At 38.9% G+C, this 25,826-nt stretch overlaps 4 protein-coding genes across 11 annotated transcripts; 3 read left to right on the forward strand and 1 right to left on the reverse strand.

Annotated features, from left to right (window-relative positions):
* Positions 1–697: 697 nt before the first annotated feature.
* thy1 (Thy-1 cell surface antigen) lies at positions 698–2,843 on the forward strand. Its single transcript, XM_077740871.1, has 4 exons — positions 698–829; positions 1,366–1,409; positions 1,530–1,862; positions 1,943–2,843. The coding sequence occupies exons 2-4, from the start codon at positions 1,379–1,381 to the stop codon at positions 2,047–2,049; spliced, it is 471 nt and encodes a 156-aa protein (XP_077596997.1). The 5' UTR covers positions 698–829; positions 1,366–1,378; the 3' UTR covers positions 2,050–2,843.
* A 463-nt stretch (positions 2,844–3,306) lies between these two features.
* On the forward strand, positions 3,307–7,484 carry f11r.1 (F11 receptor, tandem duplicate 1). Its single transcript, XM_077740768.1, has 10 exons — positions 3,307–3,577; positions 4,295–4,354; positions 4,634–4,750; positions 4,991–5,134; positions 5,259–5,461; positions 5,599–5,701; positions 5,962–6,069; positions 6,599–6,611; positions 6,752–6,809; positions 6,899–7,484. The coding sequence occupies exons 1-10, from the start codon at positions 3,526–3,528 to the stop codon at positions 6,932–6,934; spliced, it is 894 nt and encodes a 297-aa protein (XP_077596894.1). The 5' UTR covers positions 3,307–3,525; the 3' UTR covers positions 6,935–7,484.
* Positions 7,485–7,792: 308 nt separating this feature from the next.
* Positions 7,793–16,071, forward strand: ubash3ba (ubiquitin associated and SH3 domain containing Ba). Of its 3 annotated transcripts, none has more exons than XM_077740764.1 (16): positions 7,793–7,883; positions 8,036–8,241; positions 8,295–8,451; positions 11,438–11,491; positions 11,585–11,771; positions 12,257–12,455; positions 12,544–12,713; positions 12,947–13,155; positions 13,328–13,472; positions 13,859–13,979; positions 14,070–14,192; positions 14,282–14,374; positions 14,639–14,783; positions 14,867–14,973; positions 15,171–15,280; positions 15,371–16,071. In XM_077740764.1, the coding sequence occupies exons 3-16, from the start codon at positions 8,324–8,326 to the stop codon at positions 15,506–15,508; spliced, it is 1,929 nt and encodes a 642-aa protein (XP_077596890.1). In that variant the 5' UTR covers positions 7,793–7,883; positions 8,036–8,241; positions 8,295–8,323; the 3' UTR covers positions 15,509–16,071. The 3 variants fall into 3 exon arrangements, with proteins under 3 accessions (XP_077596890.1, XP_077596893.1, XP_077596892.1); XM_077740767.1 differs by having other exon boundaries at positions 8,318–8,451; XM_077740766.1 differs by having other exon boundaries at positions 8,036–8,189.
* A 1,789-nt stretch (positions 16,072–17,860) lies between these two features.
* Positions 17,861–25,636, reverse strand: LOC144213085 (uncharacterized). 6 transcript variants are annotated; one of them, XM_077741342.1, is made up of 4 exons: positions 25,502–25,633; positions 25,217–25,310; positions 24,745–24,850; positions 17,861–18,414 (listed from the first exon to the last, which is right to left on the reverse strand). In XM_077741342.1, exons 2-4 carry the CDS (start codon positions 25,284–25,286, stop codon positions 18,240–18,242), a joined length of 351 nt encoding a protein of 116 aa, XP_077597468.1. In that variant the 5' UTR covers positions 25,287–25,310; positions 25,502–25,633; the 3' UTR covers positions 17,861–18,239. The 6 variants fall into 6 exon arrangements, 2 of the variants coding, with proteins under 2 accessions (XP_077597468.1, XP_077597469.1); XM_077741343.1 differs by having other exon boundaries at positions 25,217–25,636; XR_013329879.1 differs by lacking the exon at positions 17,861–18,414 and having other exon boundaries at positions 22,715–24,850; positions 25,233–25,310.
* Between the last annotated feature and the right edge of the window lie 190 nt (positions 25,637–25,826).

The following is a 25,826-nucleotide window of genomic DNA, read 5'->3' on the forward strand; positions in this document are numbered from 1 at the left end:
AGAGGATACAGTCAGTTTAGTATTCAGGGTAATGTCCTCAATGTTTAAAAACATCCATTCGGACACTGGCAGTTGTTTCAGTGGCCACACCCTCGAAAAATATGCAGTTCGTTAAACTCACATTGGGTTATTGCGATGGTTTACACGCCGCCCTTGTCAACCGTCGTGATGGCAATGACACCTTGCATGCTATTTTCATCATTTTCTCAAAATTCTCAATTTCATTGCTCAAAAGACAAATATCTACATAGCAGATGTCAATCACCAAGAAACTAGGTTAAATTCTATCAAATTCAAGAGATATGGTGGTAAGGTAAATCAGGAAATCAATGTTGTGTTGTTTTGAGGCCATGTAGATTAAAAAAATCATTTGATATGCCTTATGCGCAATGGAAAACTGTACATTCAAATAAATACTTGTGTATATATATATATATATATATATATATATATATATATATATATATATATATATATATATATATATATATATATATATATATATATATATATATATATATATATATATATATATATATACATATGGACTTGCTGTACTTTTCTAGAGAGTAACTAATGAAATGTGTCAGCTGATCAACTTCTGTCCTCTGTTAAAAAATGGTGTGGGGAGGAAAAAAAATCAATAGTAATGCCGATGTAATGTTGATAAATGTCTCTTAACTGAAGTGGAGCAGCCCTTTCTCCCCCTCCCTTACCGTCCCTCTCCCTTCCTCTCGCCTGTGTTTCTTCTCGGATCCGACCTCTACTGTAACAACCCCTGGCATCACTGCAGAGCACTGAGGAGAGCAATAAAACTGCACCAGACAAGGTGAGGATGATTTATATACGCTATTGCTTGCAGAATTGTACTTATGAGTTAATATTGAATTTTACAACACCAAGACCGTAATTCAACAGATTTTTTTTACTGTGAATAATGATCTTTTGACTTTTCAATGCTGTTATGTAAATATAGGGAGATAGGATATTTTGCATTCAAACTTATCAATGTACTGGTTAGTCGAAACCTAAGTGATGAATTTGAAGTTGACAAATAATCAGCATGTGTAGGTGTGGTTATGAAGAGGAATGCATCAATGTTGGCAGTTTTCCAATGAACTTTCCAGCACTTCACTGCACAGCATGAAGAGTCAGACTACGCTGCACTTATTCAGTCTAAAATTGTGGCATTGGTTGGTCAAACCAGGTCAGGACATAAGTGATGACGTCTTGTTAATCTACTTTTTAAGCAGCTGAGGTTACCTGAGTAAACTCAAAAGTATGCTATAGAAACTCGAAATGTTTGCAAAAACATAAAAGTGTCACAGATATGCATTTAATTTCTTTTTTTCTTCATTTTTTCAGGAAAGTTGCAAGAATGTTTCTCCTTACCACAATTCTTTTGTTTGGTAAGATTATCGACATTTAAATGATGAACATTTTTATTTTCTAAATATGATTCTGCCAATAAGAGAAAGTTTGGGTTAATTGACGATTGGCCTTTGTGTGCTGCTATGTATGTATTCAAGTTTCAGGCTTCGCCTCAGCTCAAAAGGTGATTCAATTATCCTACTGCTCGATAGATGAGAACCATGTTAGACTAGATTGCAAATATTCACTTCCCGCTGAGTCACCCGAAGCGTTTTGCAAGTACACGCAAGGGGAAAGACTCCTGGACACCACCAACCCAGATGAAGAGCAGCATGCCCCCTTCAAGCACCGAGCTAAAGCTCGCATCTTCCCGGGCAATGTCTGTCGACTTTTGTTTAAAAACCTTCCAAACGGCAAGTCAAATTTTACCTGCAACATCAAATTGGCCAACTCAACCACCTCTGCGACCAAAACCTCGGTGGTGGAGAAAAGTACGGTACTTGCATTCTTCATTTTTTGGACTATTTCGAACAAAGGGCATTCAAAATCTTCCACTTTTTTTTGATTTCAGAGCTCCTCCTCCCATGTTCTGCTCTGAGTGTCCTGTTACAAAGTTACAGAGGCCCGCTGTTGACCTTGATGACACTTCCATTGCTGTTTGCGCTTGACTGGCTGTGACTGTGGCGTCCAAACTAGTGTACCTTATACTCCGGTGCTTCCCACTCGACGCCTAAGACTGCGTTTTAGCTGGATGCAGATGCAATATACAGTATATCTAGGCTTAGTGTGCAAGTGTAAAACTGCATTTACTGTATCCTCAGCTGAGTTCAAGCACGATCTCAGGAATACACAAGTGAAATGTGATATAATCGGTAGTATTGACACTTAAAAGGAGCATTATAGTGATTATGTTCCATCTTATGTGTAATTCGTAGCTTGCCAGTGACAGACTCTGCTTTCCCTAACCAAGTGATGCAAGACATCTGCCCAACAATTATTAGTACTTACTATAATAAAGAGCAATAATCGCGTCAAATGCATGCATGAGAAAGTATGTCTATAAATCACTATAGGTGGGTACTGGTATATTTATAATACTGGAGGTCATCTCTGGTTGTATCAAATATGTTTACATGTTCTTATAGCTGGCAATATGGCTGTCATGGTAAGCACAAAGGAATAAGTGCACTTGCATGAAAGCTGCCAAATTGTTTAGATTACCGTATGCAAACTGCAGAGGAAGAAAGGCAATCAAGATCAGGATTATGGGAAAAAATCTACGTTTAATTTATAATGCAAAGAAAAGATGGGTGACATTTATTTAGGTAGTAATACAATTTCTATGGGATATTTAAAGTATGTATCATTTAGAGTAAGAGTGTTAATGAGCTATTCTTATATTTCATCGACATGTAAAGCACATGTTTGTTTTGTGTCCATCGACTAGCACAATAAAGGGTTATTTACAGAAATGTTGTTTTCCTCTCGCGTATTCTTTTAACAGCTCTGGGGCCCTGGGTTCAAATCCAAGTCATTGGATTCCTCCCACATTCCAAAAACAAGCATGGTTGGCTGATTGGACACTCTGAATTGGCCCTAGGTTTGGGTGTGAGTATACATGGCCGTCTCCTTGTGGCCTGCGATCGGCTGGCCAGCGATTCAGGGTGCCGCCTCGCCTCTGGCCCAAAATCAGCTGGGATAGGCTCCAGCACCCCCCGTGACCCTAATGAGGATAAAGCGGTTCAGAAAATTAGATAAGTTGAGATGAAGTGCTGTCCGTCCATCAAAACCTGAATAATAATAATAATAAAAATAAACCCAGTTTTGCTAACATTGCTTATTCCAACAATCGGATTGGTATTTGGTAGTTGTCAGACCTGTTGTTCGTCTTCGTTCTTGCTCACCTGCGCGTCGTTGATACCGGAAATGACATCATTTAAACGCAGGTGAAGTCTCTTTCGAGCGGCCGCAGTCATCTGTATCTCACTGAGCTGTCTCACTGGGCTGCGCGTTTTGCAAAAAATCGGCTGGATTTCTGCCTTTACCCACTGTCTTTTTTTGGCTCTTTTTTTTAGTTCTTTTTCAGTATTGCCCGTGTGACTTTCTTCGGCCAGGGGGAGTCGAGGAATAAACGAAAGAGTGGCCAAAACAAAGATGATTTCCGGCTGGTTGGTTTCGGTGCTCTTATTTCCTTGCGCCGCGACAGGTAAGTTGTGAGACTAACTCTTTCCTAAACGCGCAGATCTCATTTAAATTTGATTTTTTAATCGGCCTGTATGTTCTAGCGAATCTATTACAGCGGAGACATTTGTCGTGATGAATGTTAAATCTATTTTTCAAAATGGATTCCTTCCATTTCTATTCAGGTGTGTTAGGGAAGTTAAGGCGATTGTGCGCACAATACCAGTGGACCTAATTCTAGATCTCAGACTCGGACATCGTTTGTGGAACGGGTAATCTTATCAATTTAAACCCGAAACTGGTTCTGAATTCCAAAAATAGCTGCCGAATGGTTTTGTCACAACACTAGGCGTGGGTAGTCTCTTTAGGTTGTGGGGGGTGCTGGAGCCTATCGCAGCTGACTTTGGGCCAGATGCGGCGGGACTCCCTGAATTGGTGGCCAGCCAATCGCAGGGTACGAGGAGATAGACAACCATTCACGCTCCTACTCATACCTAGAGGCAATTTAGATAGTCCAATATGCCTACTGTGCATGTTTTTGGGAATGTGGGAGGAAACCGGAATACCCCGAAAAAACCCACGCAGGTCTGGGGTTACCATGCAAACTCCACAAAGGTGGACCGACCTGGATTTGAACGCTAACCACTCATGCCGCCGAGCACATTTATATATAAATTAATTAATTGATATTCTGTGCCGGTCACATCATTAATCATTTATTTCTGTTTGTTTTTGTCCACAGTTGTAAGTGGCTTTACGGTCACAACATCCAATGCAAACGTGCAAGTCCCAGAAAATCAAGGTGAGAGACAGAGTACATCCTAAACGATCTTTCTGGAGGAATAGAACGTATGGCTGACCTGTGCTTTTTTCCCTCTTATTGGTCTAATAATGGAAACAAGTTGTTATTGTAGCCAGTTGTTAAGCTTTCTAATGATTCACGACAAAAGTGTTGTGACACAATAACATATCTGCCTTTTTGTTCTTTTACTTTCTGTGGTTTGTTACAATTCTTCAATTACAAATTGTATATATCATGAAAATATACATTTACATTTTTTTATGCTATGCACTATTACAGGAGTTGATCTGACTTGTTCCTATTCTGGGGACTTTGGCTCAAATCCCAGAGTAGAGTGGAAGTTTAAAGACCTTACAGGGTCACAGAAATATGTCTATTATGACGGGAAACCCACAGGTAAGCTATTTGCAGTTAGATACATTGATAATTTGTTACTTTTATTTATAAAATGGAGTTTTCCTTTCATAGCCAGTATTTCGTTTTTTTTCCCAAAAGACAGTTACATCCTCAACTTTGCTACTAAACCCTATCAGCAGTAACCCACGACTGTTAAACATTAACCAAGTAGCATGTTCAATAGCAAGCTGATAGTGACGTACATTCGGTGTGGCAATTCATACACAATTTCTTTCCCAGGCCCATATGCCAACCGCGTGACCATGCATGGCAGCAATGTAAGATTTAAGGAAGTGACCCGTCGGGATAACGGAGTGTATGACTGTGAGGTGTCTGGTGTCAATAGCCAGTTTGGGGAGGCCAGGGTGAAACTTACAGTTCTCGGTAAATATTTCAAGTCATTTTTATTACGTGTTCTCATTTTATTTTAACTCTTTAGTTATTTATTTTTGAGTCTGCCTTTTTTTTTAATTTTGCCATTTAAACACATTTCTGTTTTTATCCACAGTGGCTCCGTCGCCACCCCTATGCCGTATCCCCATCTCGGCAACAACGGGTAAAAAGGTCATTCTGTCCTGCCATGATAAAGATGGCTCCCCTCCTCCCCAATACAAGTGGTACCGAAACAACATCCTTTTGCCACCTGAGCCTAGCAAGGTTTCTGGTTTCCAGAATAGTACATATTTGCTGAACTCTGCAAATGGCCACCTGGTAGGATACAGCTTTTTACTCTTGTTTTTTTTTTCTAAATTTATAGCCAGTGTCTTGTTTTTATTTAGTATTATTTTTTTATGAATGCAGGAGCTCTTTTCAGCTAATTATTCACACATACCTTATGTTTTCTTTAGGAGTTTCCCTCTGTCAAAAAGATGGATACAGCTGAGTATTTCTGTGAAGCTTTTAACAGCGCTGGCCCACCTAAGCGCTGTAGAGCTGTGAGAATGGAAGTCGGTAAATACAAATTATGCAGTTTCCTTGCCTTGAATTACTTTTAAGCCCTATTCCAATTAGGTATTTAGGGACAAAGACATTATTACTTAATTACATTGACAATAAAATGTTTTATAATTTGTAAATATCATATTTCCTGGAAAGTAACTAGACTTCAATGAAAAAATATACACATACAATGAATGCCATTCAGTGATATGAATCAGCTTAATGATAAATAATAGAAGAGCATTCAAATTTAATGGCACTTTTTTTTGTAGGTGACGTTAATACAGGAGGCATTGCCGCTGGGGTAATTGTGGCTCTTGTATTGCTTGTGCTGCTGGCTCTGGGACTTTGGTACGCTCACAAGAAAGGATATCTTCCCCGTGAGTATTAATACATGCTACCTTTTGTAGACAATTACAGTTCATCACTCCCTTCCTTCTTGTTTTCACTGATGCTAAGGTTGTAAAAAACTGTTTGGAGGAATGAATACAACACTTATCATTTGCAGAAGAGTACATTTATTCTTAAAGATGAATTTGTCGACACAAAGATGTACAGAGACACCTTGCTACTACTTAGTGCTTCGGTTAACAATGCTTCACTACATTGCAGTTTTTTCTGGGCAATTTTTATTTATTTTTTATTTTTTTCATCCATCCTTGAAAGGGTTGCAGGGGTTGCTGGAGCCTAACCCAGCTGTCTTTTTTTAAGTTCATAATGTGAAAATTCACACACTCGTAATCAGAAGCCACTCTTGCTACTAGGACTCAGAACTGGAGAAATGTATTTTTTATTTAGATTTTTTTAATGTTTTTTTTAAATTGGGCTGACCCTACTTCACGGATTTTTCACTTTTCTTGGTGGGGTGATGATCAATTTCTGATTTGTCTTCTCTCCTTCTCATTACAGGAATGACGGAGAGGTAAGAGGGTTTGCTTATTTGGTCCAATTTATGATGTCACATTAGTACATTTTTTTTCCGCAGTATCTAAGTTGGTTTGTCCATCTCCTTTCTAAGCTTCTGAATTTTAAAATTGTTTTGTTTTTAAATTTGTCTTGCAGCAAACCAAAAACGGTGGTCTACCAGCCATCTTCAATGTATGGTGGTGAAGATGATGATGTATGATACCAATTTTTGTTTGGAGAACAGTTCATTAATTGTACAGTTGATATTCAAATAATGTTGTGTTTTTCCTTTGTTTTGTTTAGGGGGAATTCAAGCAGAAGTCATCGTTTGTTGTATAGTCTACAAGCGATAGCCCTTGCTGGTTTGAACTTTTTCAGAATGTGCCTTTGGTGTGTTTTATGTCAATTTTACACTTTTTTATAACGTATAATCAAATGCTCTATCTTTAGAAACATTTTTACAAACCTTATGTAAATATAGTATTTTTCTCCGTTCTTTTTGTTTGTGAGATGTGGCCCTTTTTATTACGTTTTTGTGTGACTGACACATTTATTTTAGATTAATATTGTTTAGAAAACACTCAATTTTCTTCCAGAAATTGTGTAAACTACAGGAGTGTAAATTCATTATGATTTGTTATTCTCTTAACATTTTATCTTCAAATATAAAATGAGTCATTTGTAAAGGCATCTGGCTGCTGTAAACTTTTAATTCACCAACAATCTCGTGCTTACAGGGTTCAAATGAGGTATAGTAAAATTGTACAATGTTTTTAAATATTTATTTGGTGAACCCTGAATGTCTTTTGAAGTGAACTAATGAGTGCTTAATCTGACGAGATAACCAATTAATGCAACTAAATTCTAAATAAATTGTTTTTAAATTGTTTGTGTGTAGTCTACTGAAGTCATCACAATTCTGAATAATTTAATTACCAGGATACTATATTATATCATTAAGATCTATCTATATGTACATTTGTGGAAAGAGCCAACAGGTCCCAAATGCTAGATAATTCCCTCATTTATTTATTGAAAAATAAAGTCTGTTTCTTCTTGACTAGGTGCCCCACTGTTCTTTTTCCGATTAGTTTGATTGATGTCACACAATTACGAACTATATTTAAAGTAAAATCAAGCTTTCTCCCCAACTGATGATTTTCAAAAAGCAAACTCCTTTTCACTGCACATGCGCACCACGCCCCCCTTTTCTTGGACGGGAAGTGTGAAGCGCTCTTTCCACCATCCGCCTCCTGATCGACTCTGCATCACGCCACTTCACACTCATGTAAGTAATGGCGCTCTAGTTCTTTATCTCTGCCGTCATTTCCACCAGTCCATCCGCTATTTAACTCCGAATGCCGTCTCGCTAGGGGAGGCAAATCGTTGGTGGAAGGAGCGATCTTTACCCTTTTAGATGCATCCGATTTCTTTCTCTAGCTGACCGGATGCGAGAGGCGAGCCCGACCATGTTCCTCTCAGTGGCCGGGGACGCTGGCTCGATTCCACGGTTGTCCCAAGCAGTCGAGGGGACTCATCATGGTCGACCCCGTATGTGATGGTCCCATCAGAAATGCTGCCTGAAAATCTAAGGGTTGGCTGCACTTCATTTAAACCCCATGAGGCTGTTTCCTTCCTTTTTGGAGGTATGCATTATACATGGTTTTGTTTTCATTAAATGTAACTAAATACGTCAAAGGACCGTCCTTACCGATGGAGCAGTAAACGATGGCTGCAAAAGAGGAACTTTACGCCAAAGTGACACCGCGGAGACAGCGCCAGACCCGGGCGGGCACCGTCAAACATGGGTCAACTCTGGATGTGCTGCTGTCAATGGGCTTTCCTAAAACCAGGGCGTGAGTACATATATATATCTATATTCTCTAGTACTGCGCATTTTGACCTTACCTTTTAGATTTGAAGATGCTGTGTGACTCAAATGTTGCACTCATCCCCCATCAAGCTCCTCATTCACTTTTGAAAGCGGGCAGGTTGGGTTGCCAGGAAACAAGGGGATGGAATATGGAGCTTATGTAATGATGCTCAAACCTCATGCATGACTGACAAATGGATTGTCTCTGAATATTGAAAGCAGAGTTGATGCTTTTTGCACAGTGGTTTGATACACTCAAAATCAAATCAATTAGGCAGCAACTCGAGATACATTTTATTCTATGTTTTTAGCATGGGGCAGTCTAGTGGAGTGAGTGGTTAGTACGTTGGCCTCGCAGCTCTGGGGTCCTAGGTTCAAGTCCGGATCGGTCCACCCGAGTGGAGTTTTCATGTTCTCCCTGGGCCTGTGTGGGCTTCCTTCGGGTACTCCGGTTTTCTCCCACATTCCAAAAAAATAAAATAAATCATGCATGGTTGGTTGATTGGACACTCTAAATTGTCCCTAGGTATGGGTGTGAGTGTCCAGGGTTATCCATCTTCGTGTGCCTTGCGATGTGCCACCTATTCAAGGCGCCTGCCTCTGGTGTGGAGACAGCTGGGATTGACTCCAGCACCCCCGTGAACCTAATGAGAACAAATTCTAGTTTGAACTGTAAATATAATAACGTTATGAGGTACGTTCTGATGCAGGCGTTCTTCATATGCAAAATTTGAACTTGGATTTAAGGCAGCTAAGCGGAACTCGCCCATTTCCTGAAGTGGCTTGTGACCTAAGCATTCTCTGAGATCGTGGTTTCGGGGCGGCAGAAGAGGAGGTTGCAATTAAATTTCTAGCACACACACACCAACAGAATGGGCAAATACTGCATGTGTGGCTTTTATAGTATTTTGCTGAATAACTAATAAATATCTTAAAGGACCGATACACAGAAAAACAAGACATTTGTTATTTACATTTCACTAATGTGGGTTCAAAACAAGGTTGATCATACCAGAAAAAAAGGTGCAAAGTGAAACAAGACATCACTTAACCCACACAATGTCCCACTCACTTCCTTTATGGTGTCTCTGACACACTCTGTTAAAACCTAACGTTGTCTTCGCTCATGAAACAATGCTTCGAGGAAAAGTCAATCAGTTCTAGACAATATCTAATAAGCTTTAAGAACACATTTATAGGAAGAAGTCGTTCCTCATTTAAAAGTTAACAGCCCTATGCGGCCCATCTTTGGGATGTCATTGAGTAAAAACAGCCAGCAATAGAGTTTTCAAATTGATACACTGGCTTTTCGTGCTGTTCCAAACTAATACTACTCAGTATCGGTTTTAGGATACTATACAGCGACATTTGGGGTTTTGGATTTGGTCACAGTTTTTACTTACTGATTGCATTATTTTTAATTGTATAAAAAATGGTATTGATCTCTGAAAATCACTGCTTGGAAAAAAAACACAATTTTATATATTGTGTATCTTTGTATATGTTGCGACATTGAAAACTATTAGCGATCGAAGTTCATTATATTCAATATTTTGTAGTCCAAAGACAGTGTGGGATTTAAAGGGTTTTTCTGACCTTTGTCATCCATGCATGCCTTTTTTTTGTGTGTGGAACTCTTCTCTCAGTTAATGATGGTGTTTCCCTTGTAAACAGGAAATGTTAATCTGCCTGTTGAAATGAGTCATGAAGTGGTCTTTTGGTGCTTATCACTGTTGCAAAATTCATTACAAACAATTAGTTTTGATCACCAGATTTCTGTATTTCTGGTTTATCATCCTTAGCAATATTGCAATAAATTACCGCGCCATTTCACAGTTGAACTTCATTAGTCATGTTATGTGAAGACTGTTGAAAGTATTAGCAGGGAATATAATGTATACGTGTGTTGAATATGAAACTGACATAGTACCCACAATTTTGATGATGTGGTAATGGTCACTTCTATATGGAAGATAAACATCATCAAGAGGTATTTTTCGCAAACCAATTTCTTCTAAGCTCTGAACAGGAAATGCTGTTTATAAATAACATGGTGATTTTTTTGCTGGAGGCAAAGGAAAAGCCTTTGGTGTACATAGCTATTTAGGACAGTAGTTCGTTCCATGGCTGCTTGTATTTTGTGGAGCAGATAAAAGTAAACCATTCATCTCGGGGCAAAAAGTATCTAAAGGGATTAAATGGCAGATGGGATTCTCAAGAGCTAAAACATAATCAGTGATGTGTGGGTACGTCAGCTTTGGAAGTTGAACTACATTCGCATCGGGTTAAACAATAGCTCATCCCTTCCCTACAACTTTGGTTGTAATCGCTACAGCATTGGAATTGAAACTGAATTTGGGAAATAGTGCACACTGTCCTGGGGTCGATACCCCAGTGAATTGAGGACAGTTTCAGTTGGCCCCCAAAAATAAAAGCACGTATTGAATGGGACTGCAGAAGTGTCACAATGCAAACGAACAAATTCATTGGAAAATAATGCACTAGTGTTTTCAGTTGACTTCCATCCCAATAGAACAATAGGGACTGTCCGTATCTATTCAAACCAGTTAGAAACAGTATCTATGCTAAGCACTTGATATGTGTGGAGGTTTTATTATGTAACGGAGTGAAAAGAGTGTACTTTTCATATAACCACCACGAAATGTGTGCAAATAACCTCTGAATCTGAACAAAAGCCACACAGTCATTGCAAGAAAGTAAATGAATGAGGTAGAATAATATCTATTATTGCTTGTTTGGAATCGTTTTTGTTCTATTTGTTGACATATAAACACTCAAAAGAGAAAATCAGCATTATTAACCAACCAAGAACATTTTCTCTATTTTTTTTCCCAATTCAGTGTGCTTTTTTTGGAACACCAGTAAAATGACTCTTAGTATGGATGAATTATTTTATCATTATTATTTATTTTGACTGATTTTTTTTTCTCATCTTGTCATCTTTGCAGCTTAAAAGCTTTGGTTTCGACAGGAGGGAAAAACGTTCAGGCAGCTTGTGACTGGTGAGAAATGAATTAATTCTAAATAATTCATTATTTCCCTTTATTTTAAGCCTCCTTTTGACACGCAGGTGACATTTTAAATCTTGTGTCCAGGCTATTTTCCCATGTGGATGACCCTTTCCTAGATGACCCACTGCCCAGGGAGTATGTGTTGTATCTGCGACCCAGCGGTCCACTGCTTCAGCAGCTCTCGCTCTTCTGGCAGCAATCTCGCCTCTCGTGCGGAAAAAACAAGGCACACAACATCTTCCCCCACATCACCCTCTGCCAGTTTTTTATGGTAAGTCTTAATTTTATGTCTACTATGTCTTTGGTTATAACTTTTACACCTTTTTTAACCTCAAAATCAAGTCCTGCATCACCATTGTATAAACATTTTGGTATAATTGAAGAAAACTACTAATTCCTTTTTCAACACTCTCTTAAAAGAAACAAAAAACACATTAAATACACGTTACAGACAATGATGTGAAATGCAAAACAATGCTAAGTTATCACAAGTTACCATATTTTCTGCACTATAGGGCGTAACTAAAAGGCTTGACATTTTTTTGTCATAAGCCAGCAGTGTGTGTTATAATGCAATGTACCTTTTATATTTGGATGAATATTGGTTGAATCATTTATTGGAATTCCCATTAGCAAATCTAGTTGATTTTTAACACAACTTCTAACCATCTCTAACAATATAAGCAGTGCAAACAACCAATTCAATCAATTAAGAAAAGTATTAATTCGATGAGTTGTTTTTTTCTTTTTCGCCAGTGTGCCGATGGGAAAGTGGAGGCTCTGGCTGATGTCCTCCAAAGCACTGTGGCAAAGTGGAAAGGACGGATTCCCATGCCGCTTCCTCTAGAGTTGTACACTTCCTCTACCTTTATTGGCCTTTTTGTGGAAGAGCAAGTAGCAGAAGTGCTGAAGGGTTTCGCAGCTGATTTTGCCAATGAAGCTGAAACTAAAGCAGGTTTATATAAATACATGTCTGTAGTCAGCATCATAATGAAAAGCAAGTTTCCGTAATGTCATCATTGTGCTCATTTCTCTGTGTCCAGATGTGCATGTTGAGCACCATAAGAAGCAACTGCATGTTACATTGGCATACCAATTCCAAGGCAGTCATCTTCCAGTTCTGGAAAAACTGGCCAAAAATGTGGACGTTTCATCAGGCTGTGACTGGTTGGCAGTGCTCTTCTCTCGGGATATTCGCTTTGCTAATCATGAGGTAGGGCTACATGTATATTATACCCAGATCGATATGGATCTTTTTCATGAGAGGAACCTTGAAAAAAATGTGCAGCCTTTGATTCGACGACAGCTCTTCTCGTGACACTCGTTTCCCGTCAAAAATGTTTTTAGCCAACGCTTAGCCAACACATTTCACTTGTTTTAAAAGATTTCAGTCTAATGTATCTGACCTTGAGCATTGAGTAAATGCTATATGTCTATCTCTTTTAGACACTGCAAGTGATGTACCCTTATGTGCCTCAAAACGATGACGAGCTTGAGCTGGTGATTGGAGATTTCATCTTCATGTCACCTATGGAGCAAAGTAACGCCAGCGAGGGCTGGGTCTACGGAACGTCCCTGGGCACGGGGTTGTCTGGCTTGCTGCCTGAAAACTACGTCAACCGTGCAGATGAATCGGACACATGGGTCATTCACGGGTAAAAACAAGTGCGCTGCACAAGTCTTGTCTACCTTGGGACGGATAATGGAAAAGAAATACATTGGAAATTGGGCTATTTTCAAAGTGAATGCAAAAAGCTTCCATAGTCCTGCATGAATCTTAAGTGTTTTTTTTTTTTTTTTAATTTATATTATTATTTTTTCCTTTAGGTCTCATTCTATTCTCAACTACACCTCTCCATCTCATGCTGGGAGCACCATGAGTGGGTTACTGTTTGATGAGCAGCACACTGACAGTCTGCTTGAGAGTCTGGTGGATGCTCCCAGCCTTGCTGGCCCCTGTCCTCCCATGCAGGTACAAACAATATTGTATTATTTGACCATGTTGTGAACAATGTCGACTCACTTCAAGGTTTAGATTCTATAAGTCTCATTAACGTGCATTCTGTTGTGATATTGGGGAAATTCATCACTTTTCTTTCAATGCAATATAAACAGTATCCTTGTGGACATATTAAGGGCATATTATAAACCATTGTTTAATAGAAAATGTGAGTCAACAGAGTCTACATTAATGCTCTCAATTTGTTTTTCTGGATGAATACAAAAAAAATCCCACATTCTCCAACATGTGGTGTCTTCTAGGAGTGGAATTTTAACTCTATTATGGATCCTAATGGATATTTATCACTTGTTAGGATTAAGTTAAAGATTAAATGGTCTCCCTTGGCCTTATTTTAGGTGACGCGGCCAGCCGGTCAGTCCTCTACATCCAAGATGCGATTGTTTGTATGTCGACACGGGGAGAGGATGGATGTTGTGTTTGGAAAACATTGGGTCACTCAGTGCTTTGACGCCAAAGGTTTGTACGCAGAGGGAAGACGTAACTCCGTTGCTTGGCTTCTCAATAATACTCTTGACCACAAACCTTCATTTTTTTTTCGGAGCGCAGGCCGATACATTCGCTCAAATCTCAACATGCCATCAAGCCTGCCAAACAGAAGCGGTGGTCACTGGGACTATGATAAAGATTGTCCAATTACTGTGTTTGGCTCCTCCCAAGCACGTCTTGTAGGTCGGTTATCTTTTGACATCAAAGTAAAAGAAAACTGGACAATATTCGTTCCTAAATATTTCATCCTACTGTCTTGTGGTTCATTTCAGGTGAAGCCTTGTTGGAAAGCCACACGCCAATAGACTTTGTTTACTGCTCTCCTTCACTTCGGTGTGTCCAGACTGCTCAGCACATTCTGCAGGGTAGGAGAAACATTCTAATAATTAGCCTTTTTCTTTAACATATGATGTATTATTATAATTGTGTTAAATTAAATTGAATGATGTCGAATACAACACAGTAGAAGGTTATTATAAGAGCTTGTGATCCATTCTGAGAGTTGCAAAACTGTTGCTATTGCACAAATGTGTTGTTTTTGTTTTGAGTAACAGACATACAAATGTACTCACAACTAAGCAATGCAATGCATTAGTAGACATGGAACCTACAGTGTTTTTCTCTTTCAGGTCTGCAACAGGAGGGAAAAACAAAAATTCGTGTGGAGCCAGGACTTTTTGAATGGACCAAGTGGGTTTCAGGCACCTGTTTACCCACTTGGATTCCCCCAACAGAGCTGACTGCTGCTAATCTGAGTGTGGATACAACTTACAGGTAAAGAAAGAGCCTGTTTTCTGTCTTAAATACACTATTAACTGTCATTTTTTTTAACATCTGCATTTCCCTTGTTACTATAGTCCTCATTTTCCCATCAACAAGCTAGTGGCTTCCGAGTCCTACGACACTTACATCAGTCGAAGCTTCCAAGTGACTCGTGAAATCCTGTCAGAGTGCAAGAATATGGGTAGAGTGGACTTGTGCTTTTTTATATTAATACCAAATTGTCATGTTTCCACTTTACAACTGGTACGAACTGTGCCACTCTTTTTCATCATCGTCATCCTTAACATCAGTGCTAAATGTTGCATATACATACATTTACAAACCGAGTATTGGTAGCATCTGGTGGATATGGTTATTCTTTTTACCTCTTTCACACAGGAAACAAGGTCCTGATTGTGGCCCATGCTTCCTCCCTGGAGGCCTGCACTCGTCAGATACAAGGACTCAGCCCACAAAACTCCAAGGACTTTGTCCAAGTTGTGCGAAAGGTCGGCCAGATGCACATCACATCACACAGATGTCTTACTGTTTTCAGTCAATTACACAGAGGTGCGCATCTGCTCTTTTCATTTCTGCAGATTCCCTATTTGGGATTTTGTGCTTGTGAAGAAATGGGTGAGACGGGGGTGTGGCAGCTGGTTGACCCCCCCATCCTGCCTTTAACACATGGACCCAATCACAGCTTCGACTGGAGGCAAATGCTAATGCAAGACTAAAGAACACACACATTTGTATGATCATTCCCAATGGCAAATATATTGAAATGCACATTGATAAGCTCAGGAATGTGCAGATAACGGGAAACTGTAGCTTTGCCCCCCCCCCCCCCCCCTCTGCGTATACACTGTGACAAGAAATATATTCGAAAGGCTACAGGAACAATTTTTCTGCCAGAGAAATGATCATTTTAAGAAGCACAAAATCATTGTTGATACTGAAGAACAGATTTTTGGTTTTAAAGATGGAAACGGGTTGCTTTTATCCTATTTCATTTCAGTAAATGTCACACTGGCTTTACCCTAACATTTCCCCTTCACCAAATATTTAGCTCTTAATATTATTATTTTTATATGGATCCAATTCAGTTTCTATACCACCCACTGGAACCTGATGTTGAATATATATATTTTTTATTTTAATTATCTTAAGTTGTTGTCATACTGATATTTTCGTTTTCTTTTACACTTACAAAAGCAAAAAGAAATCATTTGTCACATTTCACTTTACTGACCCATAATCCGTTGTGCTTAAATGAATAAAGTAAAATGCTGGAATGTAATCATCTCATTGAGAAATTTTATTGAATCTCGCAACGTTTGCGGCATTCATGCCAGACATTAGAAATATATAGTTTTACATTTTTCCAACTTTAAATCTAACCTTCTCGACCTTTAACATTGCACAGCTACCTTAAAAATGTGTGTTGTCATCACAAATGACTCTCACAATATGACTTTTGTCTAATTGCCATTAGTTGCACAAGTTTTGGTAGTTTTTTTTAAATTTATTATTATTTTTTACATCATTTTGGAGGTTTTGTAAAGCTTACTTGGTATTGGTAATTTAATGATCATATTGACAAGTAGAAAAACAATCTAGAAAACCATTCTAAAGATGCAATATTCTCAGATCTCAACCATTGTAAAGCCACTGGGTAATGCTAGTTTATTAAAAAGAAATATATATGTATTCTATACAAAAATCATGCTAGGGGCTCTCAGTCTTAAATAGAGGTTGTGAAGTGTACAAATGTATTGCACATGAAAGTTAACACTTTCTATTATTTTATTATCCCCACACACAAAAAAATCTTAATAATTTAGTGCAAAGTTCTTTTGTTTTTGTGTGGAAAAAATCTGGCAAAAAGCAAAATTTAATGCTCATGTAGTATGTCTTGTTGTTTGTTTCAATTCTCCATTTATATTCAAGGTTTCACCAGCAGAGGACAGTGGCAGAACCTTTCAGTTCATTAATGAAAATGGTAGGAAACTTTACACAAAATTAAGTTGGTAATACTCCTAACAATCATTCATGTATTCATCTATACTGGTCACCATTCCATTTCATTAATCTATTTCCACTCAATAACATATTTTGTCTTTCTCATTATGTTGAACTGAAGTGAATTTTCTTTTTTGGGCAGTAGTATTTATCACACACTAACTAAATTCTCAGTGGGATGCAAATGGTCTGTTTTGTTGGTTATAAAAGTTATTTGTTGTTCTTCTTAGGTAAATGTGCTTAATATGTTTGTGCAACCTAAATGAAGTGCCAGTGTAACTTAGTAGAACAACTTTTAGAGAGACAAATGCTTTAATTCAGTTGTGCTGCTGTTCCCTTTCTTAGGACTAATGACGACCGTGGAAACTGCTTGGTTCAGGTGAAACTTTGTGCAAGTTGGTGGAATTTTTGCAGGTATGTAACGACTTCAGCCTGGGTACTGGAAGAAATACTCAAAATGCCTGGTTTCCCCCAGAGCTGCTGTCAAATGGGTGTTACGCCTTTGTTTTGTACTGGGCTGGGCTGAGTTATTTTCTGTAAAAAAAAAAACACACACAAAAAAACAACACACACTCACACACACATTCATACACACAAACACACATTAAATTGAGGCCTCAGCGCTTTAACATTTTAAACAAAAGTCGGGAATATGAAACATAATTCATATTTTATACCCACATTTGTGGTAGTTTACTACGCTACAAAGACAGAACTGAATAAAGCATCTCAATCTCCCAAGAGAACAACCATAATGTGAAATCTCAGTAACAAATGTTTAGAGCCTTTAAGTGTTTTAAATTTTTTTTTCAAGTAGAACATTTGTATGTTGGGGTGGCTCGTCGGCTGCATGGTTAGCACATCGGCCTCACAGTGGGGGGTCAGTCCTAGGTTCAAATCCAGGTCGGTCCACCTGTGTGGAGTTTGCATGTTCTCCCACATGTGCCTCTCGAGCCATAGGTCCCCTTCTCCTGGTTTAACACATTAGCCTATTTATGTACATCAATGCTGTTAATGTAGAGCAGTTGTGACATTAATATGAACAACTCATAATCGTCTTTTATATTATCATCAGACTTTGAAACTTTTCTTTTTGAATCAAAAGCACGAGAAAGTGGGACTTTCTGAGTGCTTTTTCAATTGTGTTCTGTTCTGTCTTGGGGCTGTTAAGAGAGAGGGAGGGAAGGAGTAGAAGGGAGGTGCAGTAAAGTTGGAGTTCCACACAAGAGGACTAGCAAAGGAGTTGTTTCGTAGTGTGCTTCTCTTGGCTCTCGCTACTCTTGGCCGTCCGTGCATCTCTGTTTGTATTCCATGGGAGTCAGCGTGCACCTGTGTGTGATTTGGGGTGGGTGTGTGTATTCGGGTGGTAATCTAACTGCTTGTTTACCCATGCTGTCATGTCACGCAGATCAACCGAGAAGAAGACTGCAAGCAAAAGAGACACAACTAAACTTGACGGACTGAACATAACAAAAAAACCTCCGGAGGAAAGCAAAGTGTTTGGGAAGTTGGTGCCTCCTCCCTCCCTCCTCTTTCTTCAGTTGAAAGCTGAAATCCGAGCGGAAAACTTTTTCTTCTCCTCCAGCAAGTGAAGATCTGACCAGACCACTCTGGTGGATGACTAAATGGTAAGCAAATTGCAAACAGATGGAGTGATTGGTTATTTGTTTGGGGTGAAAGCAGGCTTAATTTTTTCTATTTGTAGTTTTACTGATTGTTCAATATAAGGTCGCTAAGTACTTGGTGAGAGTCTCTTTGTATGTGCAGGATAGGTGGGTGTGTCTGCGTGGGGTGTGTTTGTTGAATGTTTTGATCGTGGGGCTCGGGTTCACCTTTGGATTAGTAATTCCATCTCTTGTGCACGGAAATGCACGCACAAGCGCAAATAGACACTGGTAAACACAGGAAGTAAAATGACAGTGTGGTTGGCGTGTTGCTTCATAACCAAAAGCCAGTGTGCATCATACTGGCCACTGTTTTAATGGAAAATATTCATAGTTGAGTATTAATCATAGTATGGAAAATATTTGTTGTAACTTTGAAAAGTTTGGACCTTTTTATTGTCAAATAATTCAATACCTGAAATATTTTCATGCATTCGTTTAGTTTTTACAAAAATGTGGATGTTATTGCTGTTTTAGTTTGTAGTGGGAAATCAAAAGAAGCCAATGAGTAAATATACTTACTAAAATAAGAATTTTGTATATGGCCAACTGAAGATGATTAAATTAGGGCTATAAACTAAGATTTAATTGAAAGGATATATACAGAATTCCAGCCAGTTGAGATTGGAATGTGATTTGATGTATGTTTTCTTAACTTATTTTTGACTTTCGACACAATGAAGCATCCAGGATTTTCTTGCAGTGTAAATTAATTAATTAATATATTTTGCCAGTACTACAATCATGGGAAACAGTTAGGTCACACATTTTATAATTATAAAGTCCTTTGTAAATGTTGTTATTATAGTTAGGACACTTTTTCCCATTTAATATTGAAAATAACCTATATAGTGAGAAATTGATACTGGATACTCTATTTATAAAAGTTTATTGAATACCAAATTAAGACTGCTTACCCTGGCATGTGTCATTGCCACTTGTTACTGTCAACTACGTAAAAAAAACCTTGATGGCGCTCAGTAGGAGGTGTCAAGCACATTTCTTCAGGTTTCATTCTCACCCTCTTTTTCAGAAAATACATCCAATATGTTATTTTTCATTCCTACTAAGACTGCTCATTCTAAATTGGCATTTCAAGGTGTTCCTGCCAGCTGGGATAGGGTCTAGCACCCCCAGCATCCCTAAGAGAGTGAGGCAGTTCGGAAAATAAGATGAGATAATACTATGTATCTTTGTTAACCTGTTGCACATTGACAAGTAGCTAAATTTGGATATCAGACTAGTTAGTCAGACTAGCTGGCCATGAACTGTAAAATAGGCAGCTTCCTCTTTCTCTCTTCCCACAGCGTGCCTTTGACCTCTTCACTTCTTCTTTGCACTATCTTTAGTTATGATATGACAATGTTTTTTCAGACCTTTTTAACATCTTTTCCCTATTCTTCTTTTATATTGACAGGTAGTATGTGGCAAGTTTGAAATATTCCTCCAATAAGACAACAGAAAAATAACTAAAATGAATACAAAATTAAATCCACATGCGCAACGATGTAGAAGCTTTCCATTGAGATAAATTTAAAAAAAAAAGATCCATATCTTACTGTCACAGTTGGCAAGTGCTGTGATCATGGGATCAATGGCCCTCATGCAAGTGGCAGCTTTCCCACTAGTCCTCCCTAATGGTCCCCATAGCGTAGAAAATTATGGCCAGACATATAATTTTCACTCATAATGCTTCTTTCTATGCAAAGAGGTATGTCAACCATTTTTTGCTCCAAGCCCCATGAACTCTATTCAACCTTTTTGGAGGCAGAAACAGAAGAACCTACATCACCATTGGCATTTGTGGGCTGGTCTTAAATAATGTTTCGTGCAGCGTTGGGATTAGGAATGAGAAAATATTACAACAGTATATTATTTGCACATATTCCCAGGCTTAGGTTTATCCTGCTCTTTTATTTTCAATCATAAGCCACTGGGGGGTCTGTATATTTGAACTTGTGCTTACTTTAAATGTGCAAATATAGGATATAGCAAATATAGCAAGGGTTTTATGCATGACAGCGCACTTGTGCTTGAAAACATAAAATTGGCTGAAATGCAGCAGCGGCAAGAAAAAAATGACTGATGTCTACCTGAAGCGTACTCGGTATTGCAATTACCGTATTTTCACGACTATAAGGCGCACCGCATTATAAGGCGCACCCTCAATGAATGACATTTTCCCCATATATAAGGTGCACTGTATTATAAGGCGCACTGTTTATTTTGGAAAAAAATTTAAGACTTTTATGTGCGCCTTATAGTCGTGAAATTACGATAATTGCTATTGACTCACTACACAGTCACCTTTAGAGCCAGCCATTGTTGATGTTTTGGATTTTTTTGTATAAAATATTGCAGTGGGGGAGGAGCTATATGATGGAAGATTTTGTAAACTAAGATGGCATCTGCATATTTAACAGTATTGTTTCAGTTCAGGCATTTGTGTTTTTTTTTAATATCGGACAGTGGTGGTTTTTGGTTTTCAGTTTTTTCCATATATAAGGCGCACTGGATTATAAGGCACACTGTCTATACTGGAGAAATTGTAAGACTTTTCAGTGTACCTAATAGTCATGAAAATACGGTACTTTTGCACGGGCAAACAAATATTTGAACAAACACATGCTCAAGCATATTGTACATAACTTGTAGTCAATGGAAGGCCACCTGGTTCCTGTGTGTTTCACAGTGCTTTACTCTTAGGGCGAGCCTCGCTACTTAGTTAAACAAAAGGGCCCCCACGCCGGTCCTCTAGATAAACACACTTTCCTGTGAAAACACGGACACGGTTACACTTTAACCTGCACAGGAGGCTACAGCTACATCCTAGGGACAGTTAAGGTCGGGTCGGGCTGGGCTTCGGACCTGCTGTGAGAATCATGTGCTGCACGTGAAACCACGCTGGTATGTGTAACAATGGCGCCTTTGACACTCGCACCCCCCACTCCCCGGTCCGCAGTACAGTCAGAGCACTGTTTCTCCAGGGCTTGGGTGTCACTCCTCGTCTCTGTTGTGCTCCTCGAGAGTTGACCATCTGGCTTCTATAGCAGTACAGAGACGCTACACAAATTGTCTGGAAAACTAACCTGACAATGTTTTGTGCAGACTCACATTTTGACCCACGCACTGGATGTCGGGGTCGGACATTGGCGGCTGAAAAAAAATGTTCTGAATGATGCAAAAGAATATATGGACTGTTGGGATCTTTATCGCCGCGATCGATGAATCCGAGTGACTGAGCTGCTATCTGACCGAGTGGTTATGGGTGCTGGCTGCCACCTCCCCCAGGCTGAGCAGCAGTCGTGTAAACAGACAGCACTCTAGAGGAATGCTGGACCCTGTGACCTCGCTCTCCGAGTGCTCTTACGGTGCACCGAGTTCAGGCGAAAACAGCCCGCCCCTTGCAACTTCTCACTGAAGCTCCACCTCGCTCTGCCCCAGTCTGAGGCCCCTCAGGGTGGAAAAAAAACACCTCTGTCACCCAACACCGGCAAACTTCACGTAAACACACACACATGTACAGTACATTACTTAAACACGTACACACATGGACAAATGCTAAAGTGCTGTCTTTCTTTACCCGCCCAGCTGTCAGCGCAACCTAGTTTCAACATTGTCTTCAGGTACATTCAGTAGATTTCGTTAAAAAAAATTGACATTTCATGTTTAAGTTATTTATTTTTTAGAGAACAAATTTATTTTCTGTTCATTTTATTTCTTAAGTTAGAGAATGGTATTGCAAAATATTTCAATTTAAATTCTTTTTTTTGTGCTTTGATGCAATTTGAAGGGAAATTTTAAATCCATGTTTTGAAAATAGAAAAGCGAGCACTTTGTTATTTATGGTGTTCTGTGATTTGAGTTTCAATTTTGCTACTCAACATTTGACAAATCTTATTTATCAGTTTTGAAAGAATTGCAGTTGCTTTTGTGTTATTAATAGAAAATCTTTCAAAAATTCCTAAAATAGAATCTTAACATTTGGATATGTCCAATAACATTTATGGTTATTTTTAACTATTGCATTTTCCATAAAACGCAACAAAACACATTTGGAGAAATCTGGTTTTCCGGATACAGAGTTCCCAAAAAAATTCCTGTCCAAATTTTGATTATTTATTTATTTATGTAAATCTGAGCATAAAATACTACTACTAATACTTGACATTTTCTACAAGCACTAGTTTCACATATAAATATAACAGACAGTAAATAAATACAGGCACTGCCCTCTGCTGGATTTTCAATGGAGGAGACATTTCATGTCAAAAGGAAAATTGCAATTGTGTCTGTGGTAAACAGACATTAAGGATTGTTAAAAAGGTAAAGAAAATCACTATCATGGATGGTGGTCATGTGATATTATCTTAAACCATGCACATGTCTTTTTTAAACGTTTCAAACAACCCCACGTTACAACCAACCTACCATCGGCAAAGATGTTAAGTGGGTGTCTTCTCTATTGATTTGAGAGCATTTCAGATGGAGGGGGTGATGGAAATAGCTTTTTTTTTGCACCTCATCAATCTATCCTTAGAGTCCTTACACATAGCTGTGTTGCTCTTATGAACAATTGCACACACTTGCAAATACACAACAATCAGAGTTAGTTGTTGTCTGAGGAAATGTAAAGCTGTCTGGTGCCATAGCAACCAATTCAGACATGCAAGAATGATTAAAAAACAACAACAACACAAGTTAATGAACCTAAGCATTTGTTCTTGAAGCAGTGGAGATAAATTTAAATTATCACTACCGTCATAGTGAAATTGTCATGTCATATAGTAGTTGGAAAGTGAAAGCATTTGAGTGCAACAGTAAAAGAATTTAAGGAATTTCAGCAATGTTTTGCATATAAAAAAGGGGCGAGGGAAAAAATTACATTATGAATCATGATAATTATTTTTTTTTTTAAACTCTGGGTCAATCCGGAAAGCACATGGGCCATTTGCATCAGCCTGCTTTTGAGCACCGTGACTTCTGGCTGACCTCCTTACATTTTAAATGTAATGCTATTATTCAGAGCCATATGACTGATTATGTAATATTCTGAGCCAAATGTTGACCTCAATCTGTTCAACACAAACTCTGATTAAATATCTCCATATTTGTATTAGAGAATGCAATGCTTTAAGCAACACATTCCAGGATTTACCGTTGTACCTTTTAGCCATTGTGTTATGACTTTGCCTTGGTCTATATATATATAAGTCAGTTCATAGCAGTTTATTTTTGAATTCTCTCTACTTTTTAGATGGTTTTATGAACCTCTGTAGCTGATCAACACTAGAATCCATGTTCACAAGGGGTAAGTTCAAATCTGTTCAAATTGTACCAATATGATGCTTTGTTTCATTACTTCAAGTGCAAGTCTTTAGGATTTCTTCTGTCTGTGCAATGTCTGTACTATTTTTACCCAGAGTATATGACAGAATATGCCTTGAAGTGGCTCTCAGCACTCACCTGACCCACATATTTTTATCACAGTGTCGATACAAGGTCTATGTGTGATTCTGGCAAGCTTTCTTATTACTGCCGAGCCTTGCTGTGAGATCTAAGGCAAGCTTGGATTGAATTTGTGCATATTCTGCGATTACTAAGTTACTAGACTTGGACTTGTACTGAACCCTTTTTTTTTTCATAGACATGCCAATTGACAAAAGGCACTTTTTTTTATTTTTTATCTTGGCGCCAAAGAGGGGATCTAACTTTTGGCGCGAGGTAGAACACTAGTCTTGCACATAAAGTGGTCACACACGCTGTGCTCATAATTCCTCATACCAAAGGCATGACGACTTTCAGTTTGAGTGGTGCTTTGAAACGTGCTAATGTTTTAAGTAAAATGGAAATCAGCCTGATTGCTTATTGATGTGAAATAATCACGCATGAAAGGGGCATGTTTCACCCTTTTCCAAAGCGCATGCTTGCGTATATTGAGATTATGACCAAAATCGGATCTAAAATGCCCACTTGCTTACCACAGATTCACATTTATCTAGAATTGGGATGGCAAATAAAAACATAGCCAACAGTATTTAGTAGTATAAAAGCATGAAATGATCCTGTGAATACTGAAATATAACAACATGCATTATTTTATTATTAATTTGAACTAGTTAGTGAAGGAGTAGAATATGCATGTTCTATGCAAGCAGCGCTGGATTCTCACAACCCTTTTTCCAAACCCTCTTTAAGTAAAAAAATCAGCATGGGGAATGGAGAATAGTACTATAACTTGGGTGGCCCTGAGTGCCTCATACTCTTCACAAAAAAAAAAGCCGCACCTGATGCATTCATCTACATGTTGGCTCATCTCAAGCAAAGATGGGTGTAGGGGTGGCGATCTGGCTGGGGTGGAGGAGGAGGCACCAGCCAATAACAGCTTCTCTCCTGACAGCATTCAAGTGACATGAATTAGGTATTCAGCAAATCACAGCGCACTGCAGCAAAGACATCAGCAGTTGTAAAAGAGGAAAGAAGAATACATTGAAAAATGGCTGAACATGACAAAGCCGCCATATGGAAATATTACAACTCAAATCCAGCCTCAGAGAAGCAGGTGCATTTTTTAGGTCATAAGTGTCATTGAATTCATTGTCAAATAACTAGAATAAGCTGTTTAATAGGTCTCCAGAACATTAGTATGATTGAAATCAATTCTTTTGGTCATTGGTTGACTGCCACCTGTAACGCTAGCATAGACATTAAGTACGCCATTAACAGAGGATTTAGAACATGTGAGATGTTGTTAATCACCTTGGTTACTACTCACATTCCTTGGAAGCTCTACACTTATTGGGAGCGCTCTGTCCTGGAGATGAGGCATGTTCTGGGGAGGATTGGGCCACTGCTATTGGACCAAATAGTCTTTAATTAGAGGGGGAACTTGGCAGGATGGTTTGAGGAGAAAGGATCTCAGGATGTGACTCCAAGGTGAGAGGGTTCACACACAAAACACTGGCTTTTCATTACTACATGACTCACTCAGTTTTTGTCTAGTGTGTGTGTGTGTGTGTGTGTGTGTGTGTGTGTGCTTCTTACCTCACTGCCCAGGCATTCCAGTAGAGAAAGTGGTCTGAAGTGAAAGAGCAGCTCTAACAGTGTGGGTATTCATGGATCTGGCCCCTGTGAGCTGGTCTGGGCTCCAGTGTTCACAGACAAAGCCTCTCCTGCAGGACCCAGACACACACAGAAAGGGGAGCAACTGGAGAGGGGGAGAAAAGGTAACATTAGGGTGGGCGGTGTAGAGTAGGAGGGGGGGCCCCACAGGAGACTCTCCTTGTGGTGGTTCTCATCCCCTGAGATTGAAGGTGTGATTGAAAGACCATTTCAAAGCCGCTTCAACACAAACCTTGTCTTTGCTTGG

This window comes from Stigmatopora nigra, chromosome 19 (genome assembly GCF_051989575.1).
Source record: "Stigmatopora nigra isolate UIUO_SnigA chromosome 19, RoL_Snig_1.1, whole genome shotgun sequence".
Taxonomy (NCBI): domain Eukaryota; kingdom Metazoa; phylum Chordata; class Actinopteri; order Syngnathiformes; family Syngnathidae; genus Stigmatopora; species Stigmatopora nigra.